Here is a 27,174-nt window from a genome sequence, read left to right as displayed (position 1 = left end):
CTTCTTTAGTATACCTAACCCAATTCTCCAACCATATACAGGTATGAAACCCATGTCTTGCAGCCATAAAGGATGCAGGTGTTTTCGGTGGAGGTAACAACTCACCCTCTCTTGTTTTAACATTTTTATCCTTACTAAACCACTTTTTAATTTTACCAAAAAATGTCTCCTTCTTTTTCTCTTCTTGGTAATACATTTTAGCGTTTACAAAGAACTCTCTACTCTTTCCGTATTATAAATATACAATACGATTTTTCAACCAATTGCAGCGCGACTCACACTAACGCACCAATCCTGGAACGTTTACGTCACTAAATAGCCCTTCCAATCCTTGCGCGGCTCACACTAACGCACCAATCCTAGCGCGAGCACTATTCTGATCTACCATCCAATCAGAGCGCGGTCTTTCTGACGTCAACAGTCGCTGCAGTCGCTTGTCTCCTGTCTTCTGTCACTCGTCTACCCCTCCTTTACAAAATCTTTTCAGTAGACTTCGTGTCAAAATTTCTACAAAATCTATTAGTTACAACATAAAAACATCTCCATTGTCTGCTTCGCTAACCACAGAATAGTAAAAGAGAGTCTATTTCATAAGAAACCTTTCATTGACACAGTAGCACTTCTACTACTCTGCCCTACTAACATACATTCATTAACTGTTTCCTCTAGGACTTGTCCAAAGAGTCTTACAATCAACTAAATGTACAAACATTCACGCACATTCATACAAAGAAATATAGTACATACACACAGAATCCTACTTCCCGAGAACAGACAATCTGCTCCACTACAGAATTATAACACACATTAACTAAGCAAGCTTTCTTTGCCCAGTTCTTCAAATAAGCTCAGAGAATACCTATTACTCCTCCCGCGATAAGCTTTAACGGAAATCCTTACGGATCCCTGGGACTTAAGACCAGAGTTTCACAGATAACCTTCACTATCATACACACTCCATATATACCAGAAATATCTAATAGTAACATACGACGATGTCACTAATTCCGAACCCAGACAATGTGACGCGCAACTTCAATTGTCACACGTTATTCCCTACAATTCCGTCTTTCCCGAGAGCAGCATATACTTCCCTCTGCCCTACTACGGAACTGCTACAGCTTCCAAGTTCCAGAAGCACTACATATAACTCAACATTACGACTCCAACATATAGTATTAGTACATATACCAACATGAACCAATAATCAATAATCAATAAAAACAATCTTATCAGATCAAGACAATCATCAAAAACCATCCTCTGCTACCAGGAAATTGATAGAGATCAGGGTGTGTACAATATTCCCACTACCACGAATAAAGTAATCTCACAGTTACACGCACATGCATACATCATACGCTAGGGCCCATTACACTAACATACGCTCAAATACTCTACCAGCAATAAACCTGTGGAAGGAAAACACTCCTAAACACCCTGCATCTATACCGAGGTCGATAAGACCTGGTTTTTGTGACTGTCCCTAAGCATAATCTATACAATATATACAACAATAATCAATAATGCAAACCCAATAATTGACAAGAAAGAAAATCCAACACCATGTTTAAATTATATTGCTTTATCTAAAATTAGTCAAAGAAAATCAATCAGAGTAAATCATATCTCATAGTTACCTATTCTAGCTAAATGTCAGAACGGGTCAGGACAAGTCTCTCGGTAAATGTCTCTCAAGACGAAGTCCCTTCAGCATCAATCCTCAGCAACGCAGATTCGGTACGCGGCAAAGGCAAAATGGCAAGTGGCAAACACCCTCTCTAGGCTAACATCTCTTATAGTTTCTAAACAATAGAAAGATACATTGGGAACATAGAAAAAAACTATAATGTCCGCCGGACTTGCTGAGCAGAGCGAGAAGGAAAGGATGTAACATCGCTACATTTGAGAATCTCCGCTCAGGAAAAGTACACATAATGAAGACTACGGAACAGGAACCAAGAAAATAAAACATGTATCATATTAATCCTGCTTCTCCTCGGCTATCGAGCCACAGTTCAGAGCTTCTCTCTAAGGCTCCTTTGTTTCCCAAGGCTGCCAAGGACACTTTCATTTCACTTGGAGACTTCCCAAAAACTGCTGCTGTCCTCATGGAAAGTTTTTCAAGCAAGGACCATGGTCAGTTAGCTTCAGGACCATTTCCAGCAGGGGTCTCCCTCGTCACAGTTTTCATATTATAAATCACAGCCAGGCTCACAAGTCGGCCATCTTTTCTTAGGCCAACATAGGCCTCAATAGACCATCTTAATTAAAAGAGACAAAACAACGTTACCACAGCATAGTGATTAAACAGTGTTAACCCCACTAATACCCTTATGTGTATGCATTTATCTAGCACTTGCAACATAGAAAAGCATTAATTCAGAAAGCGTTTTGTGCTCAAAAATAAACAGCACATAGCAACGTTTAAACATGAAAACACGCACGTTATTTTTTAAACAGCACATTTATGCACACCCACGTGTAACTCTCTCTTCTCTTGTTAGGACAAACGGATTGATTAATATAAACGCACTTGCACAAGACAAATTATTAATTATTAATAAATTAGTACAACAAATAGACATGCCAGAGCTTCAAAAGCCCCAGAATTTTCAAACTGAAAACTCTGCTCCAGCATATGTACTAACATGTAATGTGTTCCTGCATTGCAAGCTAGGAGGGGTGCAAAGTGATGGTAGTGAAGGGATATTTTTTTTCAAGTTAGGGAATGGGAAATCATAAGCTTCACGTTCAACACAAATTATATCAACAAAATTCATCACTTAATTGTGTGTGTGTGTGTGTGTGTGTGTGTGTGTGTGTGTGTGTGTGTGTGTGTGTGTGTGTGTGTGTGTGTGTGTGTGTGTGTGTGTGTGTGTGTGTGTGTGTGTGTGTGTGTGTGTGTGTGTGTGTGTGTGTGTGTGTGTGTGTGTGTGTGTGTGTGTGTGTGTGCGCACACTAAAGATTCCTATGCATGAAGTAATATCAAAAATGCCGTTCTTTCTTTGGTTTTTCAACAGGACTCTGAAAATGGTGGCGACAGTGGCTGCCCAAGTGAAAGACGAAGTGAATCAGAAGATATGGATCCTCGAGAGAGAGTATGTATCAATTTAGCCGGCTTTTCCAATAACGTATTCTTTATTTAGCTCCAATCATGTAGACCAGTCTAACAGATGGGCAAAGTTATTGGACTCTGCTGTGCTCTTTTGAACAAGGACTAAATCAAATATACAATCTATGTTGTCTGAGATAGTTTCTCATTCTCCTTAGTCATGTGTTAAATGATAGCAATGTGGAGGCACCATTTGCTAAGACAACATATCAGTCTTTAGATATTTATGCAAACAACTTAAATTTTCTTCTTTGAACCTACCTTTATTTAAGTTACTCCGATCCATTATCCCCTTCAAGAATATTATAGAAAATTATAAAAATGGTGTCACTCGAACGAAATGGCAAAATAATTAAGGCGGGCTTCACTCAAGTGTAAGACTTTCACCATAAGGGGACAGTGGAAACAAAGTTTGTGTCTTTCTTTCAAACAGCACTTCTGCCAAAGGTAAACCCTTTGTTTATGCTGGTTACATGCTGGGGCTCCACACTAGTCTTAGATTCTTCATCAGCGGAAAATAACCTAGAGAAAGTCATGTTGTGAAAGTCTGTAGTGGTAAGGATGCACATACCACCAAGACAAACATGGTTGTATTACATTACTCGCCATTCAGTTTTCAAACACTTTTTGTATTTGTTTTCGTTTATTCATAGCATGTGTTGACCTTAGACACATATGCTTAGCATTATCCTGCCATCTAGTGTTGGGCTCGTATGATTACAAGCTGTTTTTCTTCGAAGAAGTCTTCCAGTCACGAGGTATAGTGAGTAGTGTGCATGTTCCTCAGCTCCTTTGTTAGATTGATTTTCTCCGCCATCGGGTTTGGACGTCATTATAGCAGCTCTGGGACCGAAGCTTTATTCCCCATCAAGGCCTTCATGGGCTGTCGGTCTTTACTCTCCAGACCAAGAAATCTCAGATCTGGATGACAGCAGCTGGTGCTATCTATCACTTCACAGCGCCCACCCGGGCTCGGGCTCGCTGTTTTTCCACTTTGTCTCCATTCCATAGGACTACGTCGACGAGGGATGGAAAACACGCCCTTCAGTTTTTGTCCTAATTGCCATGCAAAAAATTCCAGGCAAGATCAACACAAAGCCTGCAACCTATGTTGGTCACCGGAGTACAGAGAGACCTCCTGTGAGGCGTATTTGGCATTTCAGTAGAAAAAGACACTTCGGCAACAAAGGGAACGTCGTTGGGGTCACACAAACATGCAGCGATGCATGTAAGATGCACTGGATATCTTCAGGAACCAGTCACCAGACCCCAATAAAAAGAGCTAGAAGACTCCGAGGCACAGACAGCGCCACTAGATGTGCACATACTTCTGGCTAGCAGTGGGTTATAGTAGCAATGGGGTAACCCAGTATCCCTCAGAACCTGGGCGGTCATATACAGAATAAACAATTGGTTCTGTCGGGTGTGGACTATTTCTTAAAACATTAGAACAATCATAGGTTGATTCACATAGAAAACAAATTATCAAAAACAACACACATGGAGACCAAAATAGGGGGGTATTTGAAAAGTTTTATAAATTACGTCATTTATAACAGTGGGGACATTTTGGACCCCAAGCCCGACTTCCTACGTCAGAGGCACGTGAGTACTGTGGCAAAAGCCACAAAACCACCTAAATCAGCTTTCAGAGCCTTTGGGCCATAGAAGTCTCCATTAACAGCCACACAAACAAAAGTCCACTATGGCTGGAAAGCTTTAGACTAGCGGTGAAAAATGTAAAGTTTAAAAATTTACATTTTGGCACCTACACCAAAACAAAGTTCATCAGCACAACCGAAGTCAAGCAACGACTCGGAGCTGAAAAAATGTACCTCAGATCTGAAAAAAGCATTCAGAACCAAAACATGGTTTGGCCGCAAAAGCTTTGGCATCGAAACCAACACATAAGCCTCCAACACCAAAAATGCAAATACAAAAAACAGCAACCATTAAAACAGGCTCTTCAATGCCTTTCACATCCTCAACGTCGAAATCTACAAAGAATACTACAGAGCTACAGAAAAAACAAATAGAGCCCATTCTTGAACGCTTGCAAGACAAGCTGGACAAGGCACAAAATACTCTCTTAGTACACCCTCATACTGGGAAGCTAGGCACAAAAAAGGCCACCACCTGCTTGCCTCACACTTCAGAAGAGGGAACAAGTCTTTTGAGGAGGACATTACTGGGCCTCAACACACCCATCAACAAATGAAAAAGAAGAAGGACAGAGGCACAAGTCATATTTCTTTCCCTCCTTCTCCTCCTACACCTCCTCATATTCCCTCTCCTCCTATTCCATCACCTCACCTGTTCAAGCTTCACCTACTATACCTTCAAGGCCAGTGCCGGCACCCTCGCCAGAACACTTGCCTTCTGAACAACCTTACCTTCACCAAATCAATCACCTCAAAGTGACCATCAGCATGAAGGGTTCAATATCCCTTACTTGAAAGATCCACAGGAAGATCCCAATACTGCCCCTGACCTATGGGACATTTATGGTGGGGATGATACATCAGCTTATAATGACATCATCAGTAGCGCTGCTACTTACCACAAAGTAAGTCTACACACTATTCCACAGGAAGAGGATTTCCTGGAAGAAACAATTAGTAGATCACAAAAGACAGCGCAATCACTCCCTATGCTCAAAGTATACTATCATCCACTCAGGACATATTTAATCAGTCTGTTAAATCCAGAGTAGTCACCCCTCGTATTGAGAAGAAATATAAGGTATGTCCACTGGACCCTGAGTATATTAAGGGCCAAATTACACCAGATTTACTAATGATGCACACTGGCAGAAAATGAGAAGAATTCCAAGGCTCGGGGATGCACCTCTTACAGATGAAGAGAGTAAAAACTATGATGCAGCAGTCAAACGAGTGGCAGCACAAGCAGCCAACCACATGCATATTGCAAATTCTGTGGGACTACTCACACAATAGTATCGGGCCACATGGGATGAAATGCAGGAACTACTGCAACAATTCTCTAACCAATATCAAGAACTTGAACACAATTTGTGGAAGAAGGCAGGGCAATATCTAATACCACTATACAATGTGTCTTAGACTCTGCAGACACTTGCGCCGGCAAGGTTAATGCTAGTATCCTCATTGGGCGCCATGCATGGCTCAGAGTATCTGGGTTCAAACCAGATGTACAGCAGCATCTGCCTAATCTACTTTTAATGGGCAAAGGTTATTTGGACCACAAGTGGATGAAATGCTAGACAAGCTCAGAAAAAAGACACAGAAACAGCTAAAGCAATGGGGGCCCTACAAATATATCAGCACCATGGTTCCTTTCGTAGGGGTCAATACAGAGGTACAAACAGAGGAAGTTCCTCCTCTGAATCAAGCAATAGCAGTAAGCAGTAGGGTTCCTATCAAAGCCAATTTGATACAGGATTTTCTATGAAACAAATTATATAAACATGTAGCGGCCTTGCAGTCACTACCTAAACCCATACCCCTCCAAAACAGTGACAACCTAGACTTCCCCCAACCACATATAAAAGCAGTCGGGGGAAGGTTACAAAACGTTTAGCATCAATGGCAACATATCACCACAGACCAATGGGTGTTATTCATAATCAAAGATGGGTATTGTTTAGAACTCAAACACCACCCACAATTCCATCAAAACCACAAAAATGCCCCAGAAAATCTTGCGCTTTTACATGAAGAGGTTCTTTCTCTCCTTCAAAAAGGAGCAATAGAAATAATGTGCTTACAACATCAGGAACACGGAGTGTACTCCCTTTATTTTCTCATTCGCAAAAATGACAAAACATTAAGGCCTATCCTAGATCTCAGGCCACTAAACAGGTACATCTCATTGGAACACTTTCACATGCACATACTACAAGAAGTAATACCACTGTTACAGCAAGAAGATTTAATGACCGCATTAGAGCTCAAAGATGCATACTCTATTTCCCCATTCATCCAGCATATCGCCGTTATCTATGCTTTCAGCAGAACGGCCAACACTAACAATTCAAAGTGCTACAATTCAGGGTCACTACAGCTCCACGAGTTTTCACAAAGTGCCTTGCAGTAGTGGTGGCTCATCTCAGAAGAGACAGAATCCATGTCTTCCCATATCTAGACGATTGGCTCAAAAGCCCAACCTACCTTGGGTGCCTTCAACACACTCAGCAGGTTATCAGCCTTCTACACAAACTAGGGTTTACCCTAAACATACAAAAGTCTCACTTGCACCCGTTGAAAATTTAGCCTTTCCTAGGCACAACTCTCAATTCAGTTACAGCCAAAGCGTATGCCAAGGCAGAAAGAGTAGCAAAGTTCATACAAACATTACCTCTTTATCAACCACAAGCTCTCCTCACAGTAAGAATGGTGATGGGTCTTTTAGGCATGATGGCTTCCTGCACAGCCATTAGTACCACACGCTTGTGTACATATGTTTCCCCTTCAACACACTCTACAATCTCAATGGTCTCAAGCGGATGGGCATCTACAAGATCTAGTGTTGGTAGGGCCAGCAACTTATCGCTGTGTGCAGTTGGAATAGCAACAACTTGTTGCAAGGCCGGCCCTTCAAAGCCCCAGTTCCGCAGATCACCCTGACTACAAATGCATCTCTTTAGGGATGGGGGGCTCTTATGCAAGAACTCACAGTTCATGGTCTTTGGACAATAGCTCAGACACGTCTGCAAATCAGCCATCTGGAGCCACTAGCAATTCAACTAGCCCTCAAAGCCTTTTGCAATCACTTGCACCACAAGATAGTGTTAATACAAACAGACGATATAACTGCTAGGCATTATATTAAAAAACAGGGGGGCACACTCCTCACAGCTATCTCTCCTCTCAGAGAGAATGTGGCACTGGGTAATCTACCACAAAATCTAACTCCTAGCAGAATACCTATCTGGGTCAGACAACGACTTTGCAGATATGCTCAGCAGAACACGCAACCAGGTGCACGAGTGGGAGATTGATCAACCACTACTCCACTTTCACTTCAAAAGATGGGGGACAGCAGAAATAAACTTGTTTGCCAGTCACCTCACGGCAAATGCCAAAACTTTGCCTCCAGGTTTCCCCACCCGCTATCCAAGGGCAATTTCCTATGGATGAATTGGTCAGGAGTATTTGCTTACACCTTTCCTCCTCTCCCACTCATTCCATATGTAGTTCAGAAGTTAACACAAACCTCTCTAATACTAAACCTAATAGCTTCAATATGGACATGGCAGGCATGGCTCAGAACACTGGTGCAACTGTCTCTTGTGCCACACGAGAAACTACCTATTTGGCCCCACCTACTAACTCAAGATCAAGGGAAACTCGTGCACTCCAATCCCAAACAGCTCAATCTAGCGCTTCGGCTTGTGAAATCCTAGAATTCAGGCATTTAATGTTACCACAAGAATGTATGGCTATCCTTAAACATGTTTGTAGGCCTACAACTAGAGGATGTTATGCATCTAAATAGAAACGATCTGTACATTTCTGTACAAATAAACAAATATAGCCTTTATTACCTACAGTACAAGATATTAGGCTATCCTTACCATCTGCATCAGGCAGGGCTTGCTTACACATCCATTAGGCTACACTTAACAGCACTAGCGGCCTACATGCAAAACAGAAAAAATATGTCTATAATAAAAATACCGGTCATTAAAGCATCATGGAAGGGCTAAAAAGATTTATCCCACAATCCACTCCACCAGCCCAACCTGGAGCCTAAATATTGTCCGTTCCCGGCTTATGGGACTGCCATTTGAACCACTCCATCTATGTCAACTTAAATTCTTAACTTGAAAAGTTGCATTTCTGGTTGCAATCCCATCTCTCAGAAGAATAAGTAAAATGCAAGCACTCACTCTAGCAGAACCATTCTTCAAAGTTTATCCAAACAACTTAGTTCTACGAACTAACCCAAAATTTCTACTCAAAGTGGTATTGCCTTTTTATACAAGTCAAACCATATAGTTACCAGTGTTCTTTCCTAACCCAGACTCAGTAGCAGAAAGGGCGCTTCGTACATTGGATGTTAGAAGGGCTATCATGTTCTGTATTGATATAACAAAATCATTTTGAAAAACACAACCGCTCTTTGTTGCTTTTAGCAAACCACATCAAGGGGCACCAATATCCAAAGCAGGAAATGCTAGATGGATCGTCAGATACATTCAGACATGCTATCAAAAAGCCAAAAGGGTGCCAACAGTACCACCACGGGCTCATTTTACACATAAATGGGGAGCCACTATGGTTTCTTTAGGAAAAATTCCAATAGAGCATATTTGTAAAGCAGCTACTTGGAATAACTCACATTTACTAAACACTATAGTATTGACTTACCAATCAGCAAGCAAGAGTGGGTCAAGCTTTACTTCAGCCATTATTTCAAACAAGTAATTCAACCAATCGCTAGCCACAGCAAAGGGAGCACTGCTTTACATTTGATGCTAACTATATCTACGGCCAACACATGCTACAAATGGAATATGCTACTTACCCTGTAAGCATCTATTTGTGGCGTGTAGTGCCGTAGATTCATATGCACCCACCCGCCACCCGAAAGGTTTTGGTTTTATTACTTCAAAGTATTTAAAAGATACTTTACGCACTCAGATTTATACATATATTCTCTTTATTCTGTCATTTTATTGCTCCTTCTTCCTAACGCTCACCTGATGAGCCAAAAACAGTCAAACAAAGGAGCCAAGGAACGTGCGCAATGCTCACCGGTGGAGGTGCCACTTACCTCGTAACTCAAAGTCTTGGTGAGGATTGAAGCTCGATCCCAGAGCTGCTATAACAACATCCAAACCCGATGGCGGAAAAAATCTATCTAACAGAGGAGCTAAGGAACATGCACAATACACACCAGAGGAGGAGTCAGGAGTCACTATACCTCGTTACTCGAAGAAAAACAACTTGTAATCACCCGAGATCAACACTAGATGGCAGGATAATGCTAAGTATGTGAATTTATGGCACTACATGCTACAAGTAGCTTACAGGTAACCTATTTCTTCCTTATTGCTATAACTGAAAGTGCTGAGATATAATGGGCTGGTGGTCACTTTGAGGGATTGGATATGAAGATGGTTATTTATTAAGGGCTGCACCAGGGCTTGTGTGGCGCTCTACAGTTTTGCACTGCATCTCTATACTGTATTTAAATCGAATCAGTGATTTGTGCCACATGAACGCCTGTGTACAACCTGAGTAAGTAACCCCATCAGTGTCATGGGTGGGGCAATGAGTCCTGTGCATAAATGACATTACCGAAATCGATTAACTATCTTCACATTCATTTGTATGAATCTGGTTGCTACGGGCAGAGGGGATTCCACTTGTTTGTCTCTGCTGGTCCATTAGTTGTTGCATCTACATTTCCTGATTTGCAGGTCTGTACTCCGCGACAAAGGACATTATTAGAATGTCTGTGTTATGAGACACTGTTTAAAGATTCTTCACTCAGGCAGAGAATTATTTGTCTTCATACCATGACAGAATAACCTTGAGCATCAAAAGGTGCTTGCTTAATAACAGCAATACAAAGATATGTGCCTGTCCAGGGGTAGGTCACCATTACACTTGGACCTTATACTCCATATCTATTATAGCCTTCTATTGAAACCTTCAGAAAAGGAGTGGAGGATGGCCACAGAAATGGCATGTGGTTATATGACAAGGGCCATTTTAGTTCAAATAATGCCAGATCCCAAAATGGATTGATTAAGAATGTACAGTTGGTAACAGCTGTGGGTTAATGATAATAGCATTCAGAATGATGTTCCTTAGTGCACTTCTGCAGGTGAGTGTTCCTACAGTTTTCATGGTTATTTTTATAACATGACTTTGAATAAAGCACTTATCTTGGGAGCCTGTCGAGGTATTCTGAGCTGCTTCACTGTCTGGTGGCTAACTGACTATCTTTGCCTTCGCTTTGCAGTCGAGGGTGCCTATTGGGAAACCAGCTTTAATATGCTATGCTGTTGATCTTAATATGTGTCATCCTTTTCTGGTATTGTGGCCGACCATCTTGTAACAAAAACCTTTTAGAGACTTGCACGGAGGCGCATCACATGAAATGCAGCGCGGCCGTGAAGCCGACCTTTCACTAATTTCTCCGGTTGTGTATTGGTGATTCTGTAGTAGGGTATCTCTGTGTATAGTCATAATCTAGTGAATAGTCCCGCCCATGTGCGTGGACTCCGGAGCAATACAAAATAATCTCTTAAGGTGTCAAATCATGCAGACCTGCATCCACCTTTAAGAGAGAATTTAATTTAAAGACAGATAATGCAGCCTATACCCACAGGCTACACTGTCCAGTACTTCAACTAGAATTCCACCAACATCCACAAACAGCACTGCCTGTCCAGCTTTTCTCCACACAGGAAAAAACCCTGCCTCTACCAGCAAAAGCCTCTGGAATGATAGAGAGGAAGGAATGGACAGACAAGCCCCATAGGCTGCCATTATGTGGCTGAGAACAGGATACTGTGCCTTTAAGAAAACTTTCCAGATTTCCAGAACTTTCCCAGTATCCCAGAATGCACAGCAGGTCCCTTTTACTTTCAGTTCTTTTTTCCGGCTCCTGCTAGCAGGACCCTGGAGCATTGAGCTCTCCCTTTTCAAGGGTTATTTGTTACTTTTCAAGTGTTAGAAAGTCCTTTTTCCTTCTGGTGTTATCAGAATGACTGGCTTGTTCGACAAGTGTCCTGATTGTGGAAGAAAAAAGGCTAAGCCAGACACACACAGGGTGTGCATCGTCTGCCTTCCCCAGTCCCACGTGCCTGAGGAGTGTGAGATCTGCCGCTCTTTTTCAGCCAGGACCCTGAGAGAGAGGAAGAAGATCAGGCTCCAGGTCCTGGAGGACAGAAGGCTGAAGGCACGAGGTGGGTCTGGAGGGGCTGATTCTGCCCATGTTGAGGCCTCTGGGGGGCTCCCCAGGGGCAGGAAGACCAGCAAGCGTCCCCTCTCCCCGTCGACGTCGAGGGCGTCGAGGGGGATGACTACGGTCTGTTCGCCATCTCCCCAGGGCTCTGGGGAGAAGCGCGTCGACGATCGGCGTCGAAGGAGCTGAACAGGCCGCCGTCGACGACTTCGGCATCTTCTGCGACGACGCCGTCGACCCATCGACGGCGAGATCAGGCCCGGCGTCGGCGCTCGCCGTCGAAGGGGGAGCGCCGTTCGCCGTCGGCGAAGAGGCGACGGTCGCCGTCGAAGCGATCGACGTCATGGAGATCGACGTCGAGAAGACGATCGTCGGCGAGAAGACGCTCGCCGTCGAGAAGACGATCGACGTCGAGAAGACGCTCGCCGTCGAGAAGGCGATCGACGTCGAGAAGACGATCGACGTCACGGAGGTCGACGTCACGGAGGTCGACGTCACGGAGGTCGACGTCACGGAGGTCGACGTCGAGGCGGCGGTCGCCGTCGAGGAGGCGGCCGACGTCGAGAAGACGCTCGACGTCGAGGCGGTCGACGTCGAGACGGCGCAGGGAGAGCCCTGACGTCAGGAGTAAGAGGGGAACGGAGTTGCCGGGATCGGGGTACTCCGTGGTGTATACACCCCCTCGGAACCCTACGCCATCACCACCTCCGCCGCCGCCACGGCCACCAACTCCTCCACTGCCAACACCACCGCCACGGCCACCGCCACTGCCACCACGGCCGGTGTCACCACCTCCACCTCCGCGTTCTATACCACCTCGCACTCCGTTGGGGCCGCCTGCAGTTCCACCAAGGTCGGTCTCCCTGTCCAGGTATCCGACTCCGCCGCAGGGGACGCCGAGGCCGCGTCACCCATGGTCGCCGGGCCTGGCTAGACCGTCAGACAGGCCGAAGCTGAGGAGGTCGCGCTCCCGCTCCGGCAGGAGGAGAAGGACGTGGAGCCATAGGAGGTCGTCGTCGTCGACATCGGGACGGCGCCATAGGAGGCACAGATCCAGGTCACGCACACGGTCCTCGGCCAGGGACTTCTCGCCGACGCTGTCGGACTCACCGGGGACTAGGGTGTCTCCGGTGGATGATCTGGTCTCCTTCCAGGAGGTGCTGCTGCGGGGGGCAGCCAAGTTGGGCATCTCGGTGACGGTACCGACGCCTACGACGTCCGTGATATTCGAGACTCTCCACAAAAAACACCTGTCTCGCTCTCTGCTGCCTCTAGTGCCGGGACTGGTGGAACCCGCATTGGAGTTGTTCCTCACCCCCGCGGTGACTAAATCCGCTCCCTCACGGCTCATGAAAAAGTATCGGGCCCCGGACTCGGACCCTGCTTTTTTACGGATGGACCCGAAGCCGGACTCTGTTATCGTGACGGCGGCGAGAAAGCAGCATGCGACTGCACCTTCATCGACGGTCCCGCCCGACAAGGAAAGCCGCTGGCTGGACTCGGCGGGCAGGAAGGTGTGTGGGACCGCGTCTACCACCATGAAGGCGGCAAGTGCGGGGGCACTGTTGGGGCGTTACGACCGGGCCCTGTGGGAGTCCCTCCAACAGTATGCGGACCTGCTGCCCCGGGACCGGAAGGAGGACTTCCTGGAAACGGTGCGAGAGGGCATGCTGGTTTCGAACCAGGTCATCAGTGCGGCAGCGGATGTCTCCTTGTTGGTGGCGCACTCCTACTGTCATGGTGTCCATCAGAGGCGTCACTCTTGGCTGCGCCTGACGTCGCTCAAGCCAGAGGCTCAGCACAGAGTAGCCAATCTGCCCTTCTCGGGGGAAACCCTGTTTGGAAAACATGCGGATGATGAGATGGCTCGCATGAAGGCGGAGACCCTGACGGCTGTCGGGTTGGAGAAGGCCGAGAAGAAGAAGCGCCCGTTCCAGAGGCGGTTCGGGTCTACGGGCAGAGGGCGCGGGCAGGGTTCGGGACAGCAGCAGCACCAACAGCAGCAGTTCCGGAAGCCCTTCCAGAAACGCCAGAGGGGTAGAGGAGGCCAGCAGGCTGCTACCGCTACCAAGGGCCCGGCCGGGTCTCGGCCCTGAGCGACTACTTCCCCCTCAACCGTTACCCACTCCAGTGGGGGGAAGCATTCAACTTTTTCCGGCAGAGTGGAGAAAAATTACTCAGGACAAGTGGGTGCTGAATATTGTTTGCAATGGATACAGTCTTCGGTTTATCAGCCCGCCTCCAGCGATTCCGCCGGTAAGCTCTCCGTTTCAGCTGCGAGAGCTCCAGGCGGAGGCAGACATCTTGTTGAGAAAAAAGGCGGTAGAAAAGGTACATCTGTCTCAAAGGGGAAGAGGTCTGTACTATCGGTTCTTCCTCGTTCGCAAGAAGGACAAGAACGAGTTCAGGCCCATTCTGGATTTGCGACAGGCAAACAAATGGATTCGCAGAGAGAAGTTTCGCATGCTATCGTTGCATCAGATTTACCCTCAGCTGCAACGGGGAGACTGGCTCTGTGCCATAGATCTACAGGATGCGTACTTCCATGTGCCCATCGCACGGAAGCACAGGAAGTTCCTGCGATTCCAAGTCGGAAGCGCAAGAACACTTCCGGTGGACGTGCGCTCTCTTGCACAAGCTGGGGTTACACGTCAACATGTCCAAATCGGTCCCGACTCCGGTCCAGTGCATACAGTACCTGGGAGCCTCCATCGATACGCGGTCAGCAAGCATGTCTCCTTCGAAGGAGAGACGGTTATCACTCCTTCGGAAGGCTCAGGACCTCAGGTCTGCTCCATCGACGACAGTGAGGAAGGTGTCTTCGCTGCTGGGATCGATGGCCTCCTGTATCTTCCTCACGCCTCACGCACGGCTGCACATGAGACCACTGCAGGAGTGCTTGGAGGATCAGTGGGATCAGAAGACAGGTTCTTGGGACGACAAGATACGACTGTCTCTACATGCTCTTCAGTCTCTGAAGTGGTGGTGTTCGGCGGAAAACCTCCTCAGGGGGGTTCCCTTCCACAAGGACATTCCCACGAAGAGTGTCGTGACGGATGCGTCTCTCCAAGGCTGGGGAGCGCATTCCGGGGACTTGCAGATTCAAGGAAAGTGGTCCCCGTTGGAATCGACGTACCACATCAACTTCCTGGAACTCAGATCTGTCTTCCTGGCACTGAAGGCCTTCCTTCCGTCCTTCCAGACCAACTCGCTGCTGATACAGACGGACAATACAACCACTATGTATTACCTCAACAAGCAGGGGGGGTCGAGATCGCGCACTCTGTCGCAGGAGGCGCAGGCGATCTGGCGCTGGCTGCTGGCCCGAGGACTGACGATTACGGCCACGCATCTGCCAGGGGTGCAGAATGCTCAGGCGGACGCACTGAGCAGGCTGATTCAGGAAAACCACGAATGGGTCATAAACGACGAAGTACTAGGAGAAGTCTTCGCAAGGTGGGGGACTCCAGACGTAGATCTGTTCGCCACCGCCGAAAATAGACGAGCCGAGACTTCGCATCCAGGTACTACCAGCGGGGGACGCTGGGGAATGCGTTATGGATCGATTGGTCGAACAGCTTTCTGTACGCTTTTCCACCCATTCCCCTGATTCTGGCAGTGCTCATTTAGCTGTTCCAGTCCAGGGCGCGGATGATCCTGATCGCCCCGGAGTGGCCCAGACAGTGGTGGTTCACGGACCTACTTCACCGGTCTCTCCTTCCTCACATACGGTTGCCGTGCAGGCCGGACCTTCTCACGAAGTTCGGGGGGCGGATGGTGCACCCCAACCTCTCGTCTTTGAGTTTGGCGGCATGGCTCCTGAAATAGTGCAATATGGCCATCTGAGTCTACCAGAAGATTGTATGGACATACTGAAGGAGTCTAAACGGCCTTCCACTAGGACGTCCTATGCCTATAAGTGGAAGAGGTTCTGTATCTGGTGTAAGTCCAAGAACTTTGATCCTACGACATGTAAGGAAGATGTCATCCTTCCGTACCTTTTGCATTTGGCGCAGTCTGGCCTTCATTTCCATTCCATTAAGGTTCATCTGGCAGCTTTGACTGATGACAGGAAATGCCCTTCACAGACTTCCTTCTTTCAGATCCCTGTGGTCAAGGATTTTTTGGAAGGCTTGAAGAAAGTGTTTCCTCCTGTCAGACTTCCCTCGCCTTCCTGGGACTTGAATGTGGTGCTGTCCAGACTGATGAAGGAGCCTTTTGAACCCATTCACAAGGCTTCATTGCAGCACCTATCCTGGAAGTCGGCGTTCCTAGTGGCCATTACATCGGCCCGCAGGGTGAGTGAACTTCAGGCATTATGTTGTCAAGAACCTTATACTGTATTTCATGCTGCTAAGGTTGTGATGCGTACTCACCCTAAATTTCTTCCTAAGGTTATCTCTGATTTTCATGTCAACCAGACCATAACTTTACCTACGTTCTTTCAGAATCCCTCTTCGCCAGCGGAAAGGTCTCTCCATTCCCTGGATGTTCGGAGGGTGTTGAAATTTTATCTGGATAAGACCAAGGATATTCGTAGGTCAGACCAATTGTTTGTTAATTATGGATCAGTCAGGAACGGTCTCGCGACCTCTAAGCTGTCCATTTCTCGGTGGATTGTGTCCTGCATACAATTGTGTTATCAAAAGGCTAATAAGACCTTAGGGGGTAAACCTAAGGCTCATTCCACCAGGGGCAAAGCTGCCACGACGGCTTTGCTGCGTAATGTTCCTATTGCGGAAATCTTCAAGGCGGCCACTTGGAAGTCGGTCCATACCTTTGCTGCGCATTACTGTCTGGACACGGATGCCAGGGCAGATGCTCAGGTTGGGCAGGCTTCGCTGCGAAATTTGTTCGCACAGTAGTGGTATTGTCTTGTGTGTTCTCCACCGCCGTTGTTGTGTGGGGATGGGCTTGCCATTCTATTCACTAGATTATGACTATACACAGAGATCCCCTACTACAGAAGGAGTAGTTTCTTTTCTGTAACTCCAGTTCTGTAGTAGGGGTATCTCTGTGATAGTCATAAGCGCCTGCCCTCCTCCCCGGTGGAGAGATGAATGTTAATGTAAGGAATGCTACAGGTCTGGCGTGCTACGCCTTCAAAAAGAACAGAAAGTAAAAGGGACCTGCTGTGCATTCTGGGATACTGGGAAAGTTCTGGAAATCTGGAAAGTTTTCTTAAAGGCACAGTATCCTGTTCTCAGCCACATAATGGCAGCCTATGGGGCTTGTCTGTCCATTCCTTCCTCTCTATCATTCCAGTGGCTTTTGCTGGTAGAGGCAGGCTTTTTTCCTGTGTGGAGAAAAGCTGGACAGGCAGTGCTGTTTGTGGATGTTGGTGGAATTCTAGTTGTAGTACTGGACAGTGTAGCCTGTGGGTATAGGCTGCATTATCTGTCTTTAAATTAAATTCTCTCTTAAAGGTGGATGCAGGTCTGCATGATTTGACACCTTAAGAGATTATTTTTTATTGCTCCGGGGTCCACGCACATGGGCGGGACTATTCACTAGATTATGACTATCACAGAGATACCCCTACTACAGAACTGGAGTTACAGAAAAGAAACTACTCCTTCTCATAATTTGCAAGAGTAGTTGCTTGATGGAATCTTCAAAGTTTTATTATTAGTCTAATTATTTCAGCATTACTAAGGTATCAAATTCTGGTATGCTGTCAGCCTGTACAAGCAGATCGCGTTTATCAGAATGACGCTTGTAAGCGAGATGCGGGGGAATCCAGTCCATTTGTACAACACAACCATTACGTTTTTAGTGTTCCTAAAGGCAGATTTCCTAGTTAACATGATGAAGGGGTGGGGTGGTCCAAAATTATATCTGATATAATAATAAATACTTGTGGAGGGAGAGATACCAAAAAACTACAAGTCAAACCCATCTGGAAAGGTCTGGAACCACTGGCGGTTTATTTTCATGGCGCTAAATCTGATTGGACAGAGGGTGCTCATTCTTTCTTTTGCAGTTGCCCATGTGCCTTTGGGTAGTGTAGTATTAGTAATGCAAGAAATATGCAAATCTCGAGCACCAGTCATTCATTAGGAGGCTATTAGATTTTCCTGGTCCTGGTATATTTCTACATGGCTCAGACACTGATAGTAGCTTCTCAGAGCATGTGTAGACATGAGTAGTGGAGAGAGTGCAGTTCTTCACCCTGTGGGAAGAGCTGCAACGTAATCCTTTCCACATCTCTATGTAACGCGCCGCTTGCACCTGTAACTGATGTGCCTAGGTGATGCAGTTGTGCGCCTGGATCATAGAATTCAAAGAAAGACTGTAGCCTTTGGCTGAGAATCTGGCCGGCTGGGTTACAGTGCGGAATCTGAATTACTAGTACTGTGGGTAATGAATTCTTTGACTCTGTGTACTTTTCCAGGTTGAATGAATTAACAACATTTTTACATTGCAATAGGGTCACTCAAACTCCAACAGAAGGCACGAATCTGAATCTGAAGACAGTTTTGGAAGGGTAAATAAAACGCAGTGTCCTCAAAAAGAATTCCACTTCATCATAACATGTTCCCCTCTTGTTTGCTAATCTCAAATCATGCTATTAGTTGATCATTTTCTTTTCTTCATCTACTGCTTTCATTTCATTTCTAACTTTTTGTATGTGTTCTTTTAATTTTTCTATTAGAGAAAAGCTGTTGTAAATAAACCCTCTGTGACCCCTAAAAACAGTCCCCGGATGAAAATGGTGATTTTGCATGCAAATCTGATGCACATGCCTCTGAGTTTGGTTTCTAACCACTACCCATTTTAGATGCAACATCTGTTTGCATTTTCACACTCTATATTCCTAGTTCGATGGTTTGCGTACATGGAAGGACAAGCATTAATAAAATATTTTAGGATAGTTCTTCTGTAATTGCTGATAAGCTGATTTGAATGAAGGGTGTTTAGAACTAAATGATACATGATACAGCTGATTGGTTTTGATATGTCAATTTAGAAATCCTTAAATAGTTTATATGATTCTTTTATGGTCTAAGGCCTACTAAGAAAAAACTTAACCGATCCAATCTTCCTGTGACAGTCGTTCAATGTAACCAAACCATCTACCTCTGGAGCGAAGTCGCTTAAACTTGGTGTGTGTGTTTGAGAAAAGTGTAAACTGTGTGCTGGCAGCCAACAGGTTTGTAGTTTTCGTTTACACCTTGTGTTTGGGTGTGCTTAAGAACATGCGTTTGTGAACTTGTTAACAGGTCACTGTCAATGGCAAAGTACATGCTTGTGTTATAAACAATTCTGTTCCGCAGGGCGCAGCACGTGGCAGCTATGGAAACTGCACTCTGCATGCTGCACTTTTTTAAATTTGATCTACTTACCTAGTGAAAGAAGCACCTGATCGCAGATCCAAATACTTATTTTTTTCTGCATGAATTGTGCTTTGTAATGAGACCGCATTATCATTAATCTTTTAATGTCTGATTCACAAAAACAATTGAGAATTAGACATTACGATTTTTAGACGTGTATATATTGCAAGGAAAACTATTAAGACTGTATATTTTCAGGTATTTTATTACTTTTCCTAATCCCAACTCCTGTTGTTTGCTTGCAAGCATACAACATGGTGGTTTATTGGTCATTTTCTTAACTTAGAAGAACGCTTACTGTATTACATGGAACTAAATATACATGTGAAATAAGAGTGTGGAAAATGGATTGGGATAATTCTAAGTACACACAAAGCTCAGGCTATGCAAGTGGTCCCAACATTACTAGTTGCTATCACTTTCAATTCCATAGGAAATGACCATGTTCGTAGCATGTGCAGCTGTAGATACATATGCGGTACATTCTCCAGCCATCTGGTGTTGGGCTGAAATGTGTGCAACTTGTTTTTGTTCGAAGAAGTCTTTTCGAGTCATAAAGTGTGGTGACTCCATCTATTGTAGACAATGCACTTGGCCATCGGTTCCACAGTAAAATTGTTTTTCTCCGCCGTCGGCTTGAGACGTGTATACGGGAGCTCCAGTTCGATGCCACTAGGTGCTCTTGCCGGGCCTTAGCACCATCCTTTGTCCAAGCAATCCTACTTTTCGTTGGTCTATCGTTCAATATTACTTTGATGCCATTCTTTTTTGATGGTCGACAAACTCATACAGTGGGGCTCTGCCCCTTTGACTCCATCACCATCGAACAATCAAGAATGTTCATTAGATGGAAAGGACTCTGTTAAGAAGTCGCAGGACTCCAATGGTTAATCCAAAAGCTGCTTTATTCCAAATGCACCACCAACAGACCAAAGATGTAACCCCTTCATGTACACCCAACCAACTGCCACCCCCCGCATTCTCCAAGAACCTCAAACATTCGTAGCGTGCATCTGTTCCAACATGGAACAGAACATGCATCGTCGCCAGTGTTAAGAAGTCGCAGAACTCCAATGGTTAATCCAAAAGCTGCTTTATTCCAAATGCACCACCAACAGACCAAAGATGTAACCCCTTCATGTACACCCAACCAACTGCCACCCCCCGCATTCTCCAAGAACCTCAAACATTCGTAGCGCGCATCTGTTCCAACATAGAACAGAACATGCACGAGAATATGCACGAGATTATAACAGACTCCTTTTCGGTTCTGTCCATCTTGCAATGCCAAGTATCCTAAGACATTCTTGCACAAAGTTTGTACCCTGGGTCTGTCCCCTCATCACCGATAAGAATCCTATGCGATGCCTTGTGTTCCATGACAAAAAGATCTTTCAGAACTGTTAGGCGCGTCTCATTGCCTTGGCTTCAATGGTGCAGTGCAAAGGAGAGGATAACACTGGATATCTTTAAAGAAGGCGAGGAGGAAGTTCTTCAGTGGCCAGGCTTGCCGGAGGGGGCCGACTCTGATGACCAAGCCATAGACCCCGCCCACCCAACGCCTGTTGCCGAGGACTGCAGTGAGTACCACTATCGCCAGTCATTCTGAAGCATCAACATCTAGCTCTTGTGCTTCTTCAGATGGCTCTGGGTCTACACTGCCTCATGGCCATGGTCGGCGAAAAACAACAAAGCCTAATCCGACATCCTCTCAACCCTTGGCACCAAAGTCCCCCTTGAGGTTGACCCCCGCTTCAGTACCAGATTTGATGGCGTCCGCTTGGCAACACTCTGAGTCGAAAGCTTCAGAGCTCAAATCCACTTTGGGGCATTCTGGACGTTGACCCTCATCGGCTCTATCCAAGCCACTTTGGAGGAGTTCGACCAAACCATCCTGCAGAGGCTCCAGGAACATTTAGACACTGGCCAACAGAGGATCTACATCCATGAGGGCAGAAACAGGATCCTGGCTAACCCTGTCCCACCATTCAAGGATCCCTACAGAAGACTCCCTTTTGAGGAGGTTATCAACCCTCCATCGGAGCTAACACCCAAAAAGCCTTAACATCAGGTCAGAGGCACCTCTCCAATGCTGCCTGGCCCATTCAGGTCTGCTTCTCCTCCACCTCCTTCATCACGTCCTGCTCCACCTCCTCCTTTGTCCTCTCCTATTCCTACCTCCCCCTTGCTGGCTGGGGACCCTCACATACATTCCCCACAGGGATCTCCATATTCAGGGGATGGGGACAGTCCAGGGTCTCCCTATAAGCCCTCTGATCCACCCTATGACCCCAGGGCGCCTGACCGTTGGGATGACTATCAAACAGATCTGATTCACTAAAGAGAGTTGCCGTTCCCAGGGGAGGGTGCTGGAAATGTCGTTTTTAGAAAATAGAGGAAGTCAGGAAGCCTTGTACTTGATGCCCTCACACACCCTGAAGGATGTCATGCTTCATCATAGGGCGGTGCTCCTCGTTGGCCGATGCTGCAATATCCTACGGGTCCTCTGAAGGGTCACTTTGGCGGAGATCTTTTGTTTGTCAAGCCGTAAGGTGTGTGTGGGTCAGTATTAATCTGTGAGAAGTAGGTGATGAGTGGTGGGTTAAAAATGACTAGGAGGTGTCCAGAGTGAGTAGATTTAATAAAGAGGACCCCTCTGTCATGGTTAAAAAACCAATAGGTTAGGTGCTGCTCAGGGGTAATTATGGCCCTTAGTAGCTGTAATCGTGTTGTATCAAACAGATCTCCCAGCAGACATCGACCCAGACTTGTACCCCACCAAGCCCTCTCCCCCTGATGATACTACCTCTTATCACGAGGTTCTACACAGGGCGGCTGCATTCCATGAAGTTGAGGTATATGTTCAGGCTGCCGAAGATGATTTTCTGCTGGAAACCCTCTCCACTACACGGAGGACCCTCCAGTATTTGCCTATGTTAAAAGGCATGCCTGAGCCTGCTGGGGAGATCCTCAAAGAGCCTGCAAAAGCCAGAGCCATCACGCCCGGAGTTGACAAAACGTTTATGACTTCTCCATCAGACCTGCCCTGCATCAAAGGGCAATTATACCCTGATTCCCTGGTGGTACATATGTCTGAGAAGAGAGTAAATTTCCAGGGTGCAGGGGATGCACCCCTCCAGACTGGGAGAGCAAGAAAATAGATGCAGCTGGCATGCGTGTTGCAGCACAATCTGCCAAACAGTGGCACATTGCCAACTCCGTGAGCTTACTCTCCTGGTATGATCGTGCTCACTGGTACCAGATGGAAGATCTTATCCAACATCCCCCAAAGCAATACCACAGGCGGGTGGCAGGAGCTGGTAACTGAGGGGGAAATTATCTCCAACACCAACATCCGGTGCACTCTGGATGCATTAATCCTAGTCCTCTTCTCCATGCGTGGCAACGTGACTCCGGGTTTAAACCAGAGGTACAACAACACCTTGTCAATGTACCTTTTGATGGCAAATTTCGGCCCTCAGGTCTATGAGCTGCCTCGAAAAAATCAAAAGGGACATGGATACAGCCCTGCAGACTCCCACTGCCCTCTTCTCCTTTTGATGCTCACTGTACTGTGGTGCAACCAAAGCAGTTGCCATGCCGAAGACTTCTACCACATACACCAGACAGTAACAGCAGACTTCTTCATAGGGTTACTACGGGAGAGGGTACAGAGGGGGCAATGGCAAGGGTAGAGACAAAGGGGCAGCTCCCAAAGGAGCCTCCACCACAAAACAGTGATGTTCTCCACCTTCCCTCTGACCATCCAACATCTGTTGGGGTTAGGTTGCAGAGGTTTCTGCCTCACTGGGAGGCATTTACCTCCGACTGATGAGTTTCTTAGCATCATACAGGAGGGATACTGTTTAGAATTCACCCAAACACCACCCAAAATTCCTCCACGCACACACAAGTTGTCCACAGAACACAAATGTCTACTACAAGAGGAGATGCATGTACTACTTGCCAAAGGGGCCACAGAGACTGTGCCGCTAGGTATCATGCCAAAGGAGTGAACTCCCTCTACTTTCTCATTCTCAAGAAAGATGGCACCCTCAGGCCTATACTTGGCCTCTGGCACCTCTACAAGTACCTACTGTCGGAACATTTCCACATGGTCACACTTCAGGATGTCAGTCAGTCAATCAACCAGTCAGGGGCTTGTAAATCGCAGCTACTCACCCGCGAGGGTCTCAAGGTGCTGGGAGAGGCACCTTGATGGAGTTTGGTCCCCTTAACCTGTCACAGGAGTGCTTGTCCATTCTTCGTGAAGACTGTTGATCCACTAGCAGGGCCTGCTATGCGGCAAAATGGAAGTGTTTTGTGCATTATTGCCTTCCCAAAAATGTCAATACTCACACCCCATCGGTATGAGCTATTGTCTATTTCGTCCTTCACCTTCAACAGTCAGGCCTTGCCTACACCTCCATTCGGTTATAATTGGCTGCTGTGGCTACATACCTACAGAATAGACAGCATTCTTTGCTTTTCAGAATACCGGTCATCAAGGCCTTCAGGGAAGGTCTTAAGTGGGTTGTATCGTCCTAGACACCTCCTGCTCTGATGTGGAATCATAACATCGTCCTAATTTGGCTCATGGGGCCTCTTTTTGAGCCCCTTTACTCTTGCCCGCCTCAGTTTCTTTCATGGAAGGTGGTCTTCCTTGTAGCTACCACTTCCCTCAGATGAGCCAATGAGGTACACACTCTCACCTTAGAAGAGCCTTTCTTCTAAGTGCAGCCAGATAGGATGGTCCTTAGAAGCATCCCCATATTTCTCCTAAGGTGATTTCAGTTTTCATCTCAATCAAACAATTGAGTTGCCAGTTTTTTTCCCACATCCAGAGTCTGTAGTGGAACGCACCTTGCATACCGTGGATGTCAGAAGAGCGTTAATGTATTATGTGGATAGAACAAAATCTTTTCGTAGATACAACAACTCTTGTGTCCTACTCTAAACCACATAAAGACTGTGCTATATCCAAAGCAGGTATTGTTCGTTGGTTCATCAAGTGTATCCACACTTGCTATGCTAAAGCTAGAAGATCCCTACCTGTCCCTCCCAGACCCCATTCCACGCGTAAGGAAAGGGCTTCTATGACTTTTTAAAAAAACGTACCACTAGCTGACATCTGTAAAGCAGCTACTAGGTTTGCTCCTCACACTTCTAAGAAACATTATTGCGTGATGTCCTGGCTAGTCAACAAGCAAGACTTGGCCATAATCTCTTACGTACACTATTTCAATCTTCTGCAACATCCTCAGACTGAGCCACCGCTTTTGGGGAAGACTGCTTTACAGTCTGTGCACAGCATGTGTAACTACATCTACACATGCCACACATGCAAAATGTTGATTACTCTGTAGGCATCTGTTTGCGGCATGTAGTGCTGTAGATTTACATGTGCTCGCCCTCCTCTCCGGCCGCCAGAGGTTCATTGCAGATACTCTCATTCTTTTTTCCTTACTTCGCATGGTCATCTTTTCGGTATTGCTATGCTCCATCTACATCTTCGCCAATGCCCATGCGCACTGCTTACAGTGGGTTGAGTCACCACACCTCATGACTCGAAAATACTTCTTCGAACAAAAACAATTTGCACATGTCCAAGCCCAACACTAGATAGATTTTTGAAACTCAGAAGCGGTTTCAAAGGCCTGCCTTATACATTCAGTGCTGTGCCTTCAGTAGGACCCGAATACACTCTATTTCACTAGGAACTTCTTGAGAGGTTCCATTTCACTTGTGGGTACGTGAACATTTCGAAGTTGGTTTCCGCTTAAGAGCTGCCTGACCTAGATAAGGTGCAAAAATGTCTCTTAAGTAAATCGGACAAAAGAAATGTCAGAGCATGATAATCCTAAGTAATAAACCTCATAATGTCATTATTTTTCATGGTATACAAGCCCCATAGAACTGGTCCTACGAGAACAAAACACAATTATAATTTAAACAAAATGTCGTCTTTTATTATAGTTTTTTTATTTTTACAAACTTTTGGTACAGGGCTACCACAAGCGCCATGAGTTCTAGCCATAAACACACTGTTCGAGGCATATGAGCTGCAGATCACACACTTAGCATAGATCGCCATCTGGTGTTCGGCCCGGATGTTTGCACTTGTTTTTGTCCTGGAAAAGTCTTTGGAAGTCACGGGATAGGTGACTCCTCCTTTGGACTATAGTGCGCATGGGCATCGGCTCCATCCTCAGATTGTTTTTTTCCGCCATCAGGCTCGGCTGTGTTTGTCGCACTCCAGTTCGGAACCGTTACCGATTCCACTTTCGACGCGCAATCCTTCACCCTTTCGGCGGCATTGTCTCGATCGCGAACCCTAATCGTCGTGTATCTCTCCAAATCGAAGTCCTCGATTCCGATCGTCGACAAAGGCCTTCGGGCCTACTTGGGCCTTGGCTTCTGGCTCATGGAAAGGATGCCGTTCAAGAAGTGTCCTCAATGTGGGTTGAAGTTTACCCACACCGATCTGTGAGAGGTGCGCAACCTCTGCCTTTCACCAGAGCATGAGGCCAGAGACTGTCCAGCTTGTGCCTCTTTCCTCTCTAAGAAGATCATTCGGGACCGATGCGGTTGAAGAACCATGGCTCGCTCGTCGACATCAATCCCCGACATCATCTTCCAAGAGGGCGTTGACGTGCTGGAGCGAGAACGGGTCGAAGAAGGCCTCGTCAGTGCCTCAGAAGCCGATGACTCCGACGTCGAAGAGATCACTCCGGCGCAGCGGGTCATAAGTAAGAACGTCGACCCCCTCCCTACACGATCGAAAAAGGCTTCAGTCACACCTTCGACTTCGGGCCCAGGTGCACACCGAGAGACTGCTTCCCATGCCCCGCCCTCGGGCCCGGCAAAGAAGCCTACTAAGCCCTCAGGCAGCTCGGGCTCGAGTCAGCCTGCCGTTGGTACTGAAACACAATCACCGGCACCGAAAAATAAACCGCCCTCCTCCTCCGTGCCGACAGCTGCTTCCACATCCAAGCACACGGCACCAAAACCCACAAGCACCGACTCGTCGACACCGAAAAGACATTCAGAGCCGAACAAAAAACCCCTCCCAAAGGGTTCGGATTCGGAGCCACGGAAACCCTCGGAACCGAAAAAACAACAAGTTTCACAGGCCACAGAGACTGTAAAAACGCACAGTTCCAAACCAAAACAACACAGAACCACTACAGAGTCGGTGTCGAAAAAGCCTACGGAACCGAAACGCTCGGCACCGAAAGACCAACCTCCAGCAGAAGAGCTGTTCACACCAGACCCTGCTCAAAAGATTCTAATAAGGGATCCTAAAACTGGTCAATTAACTCTTAGTTCTAGGAAAAGACCACTAGATGCTCCTGCACCGGCTGCACCACCTAAAAAGAGGGAATTTGCCACATCTCCTCTAAGAGTCCCTTCTCCAACTCCTCCTCCACCACCTCCTCCTCCACCTCCCCCACCACACCGATCTCCTACACCAGTAGACGATATGACACCTTGGATGACAAAGGGGAGGGTCCGGACGATGTGCCACTAGGGGATCCTAGTCCACCTTCTTCCCCAGACCCCTGGGATGATTATAACATGCCAGATGTCCCTAATGTTCCACAGGATGACATCTACCCCTCCAGGCCTTCCCCTCCAGAAGACACCATGGGCTTTAATCAGCTCGTCCACAGAGCTCCCCATTATCACGGGATTGACTTGCATACAGACCCCATAGAACAGGATTTCCTAATGGATACATTTAACACCACTCAAAGGTCCACCTCAATACTACCTATGCTTAAAGGGGTTATTAAGCATGCACCTGAAGTCTTTAAA

General features: G+C 46.5%; 1 protein-coding gene across 9 annotated transcripts in view; it reads left to right on the top strand.

Moving 5' to 3' along the window:
- Positions 1–27,174, top strand: part of EEF2K (eukaryotic elongation factor 2 kinase) — a 220,552-nt gene that overhangs the window by 159,037 nt on the left and 34,341 nt on the right. For 3 of the 9 annotated variants that reach the window (XM_085629044.1, XM_085629042.1, XM_085629043.1), the window contains 3 exons: positions 3,024–3,101; positions 18,450–18,506; positions 18,675–18,734. In XM_085629044.1, the coding sequence (XP_085485170.1) occupies positions 3,024–3,101; positions 18,450–18,506; positions 18,675–18,734 (195 nt within the window). The remainder of the gene's footprint in view (positions 1–3,023; positions 3,102–18,449; positions 18,507–18,674; positions 18,735–27,174) is intronic. The other 6 variants (XM_085629048.1, XM_085629045.1, XM_085629049.1 and 3 more) reach the window with 3 other exon arrangements.

This window comes from Triturus cristatus, chromosome 10 (genome assembly GCF_964204655.1).
Source record: "Triturus cristatus chromosome 10, aTriCri1.1, whole genome shotgun sequence".
In the NCBI taxonomy this organism is placed as follows: Eukaryota; Metazoa; Chordata; class Amphibia; order Caudata; family Salamandridae; genus Triturus; species Triturus cristatus.
This window is presented reverse-complemented; position numbering and strand designations above follow the sequence as displayed.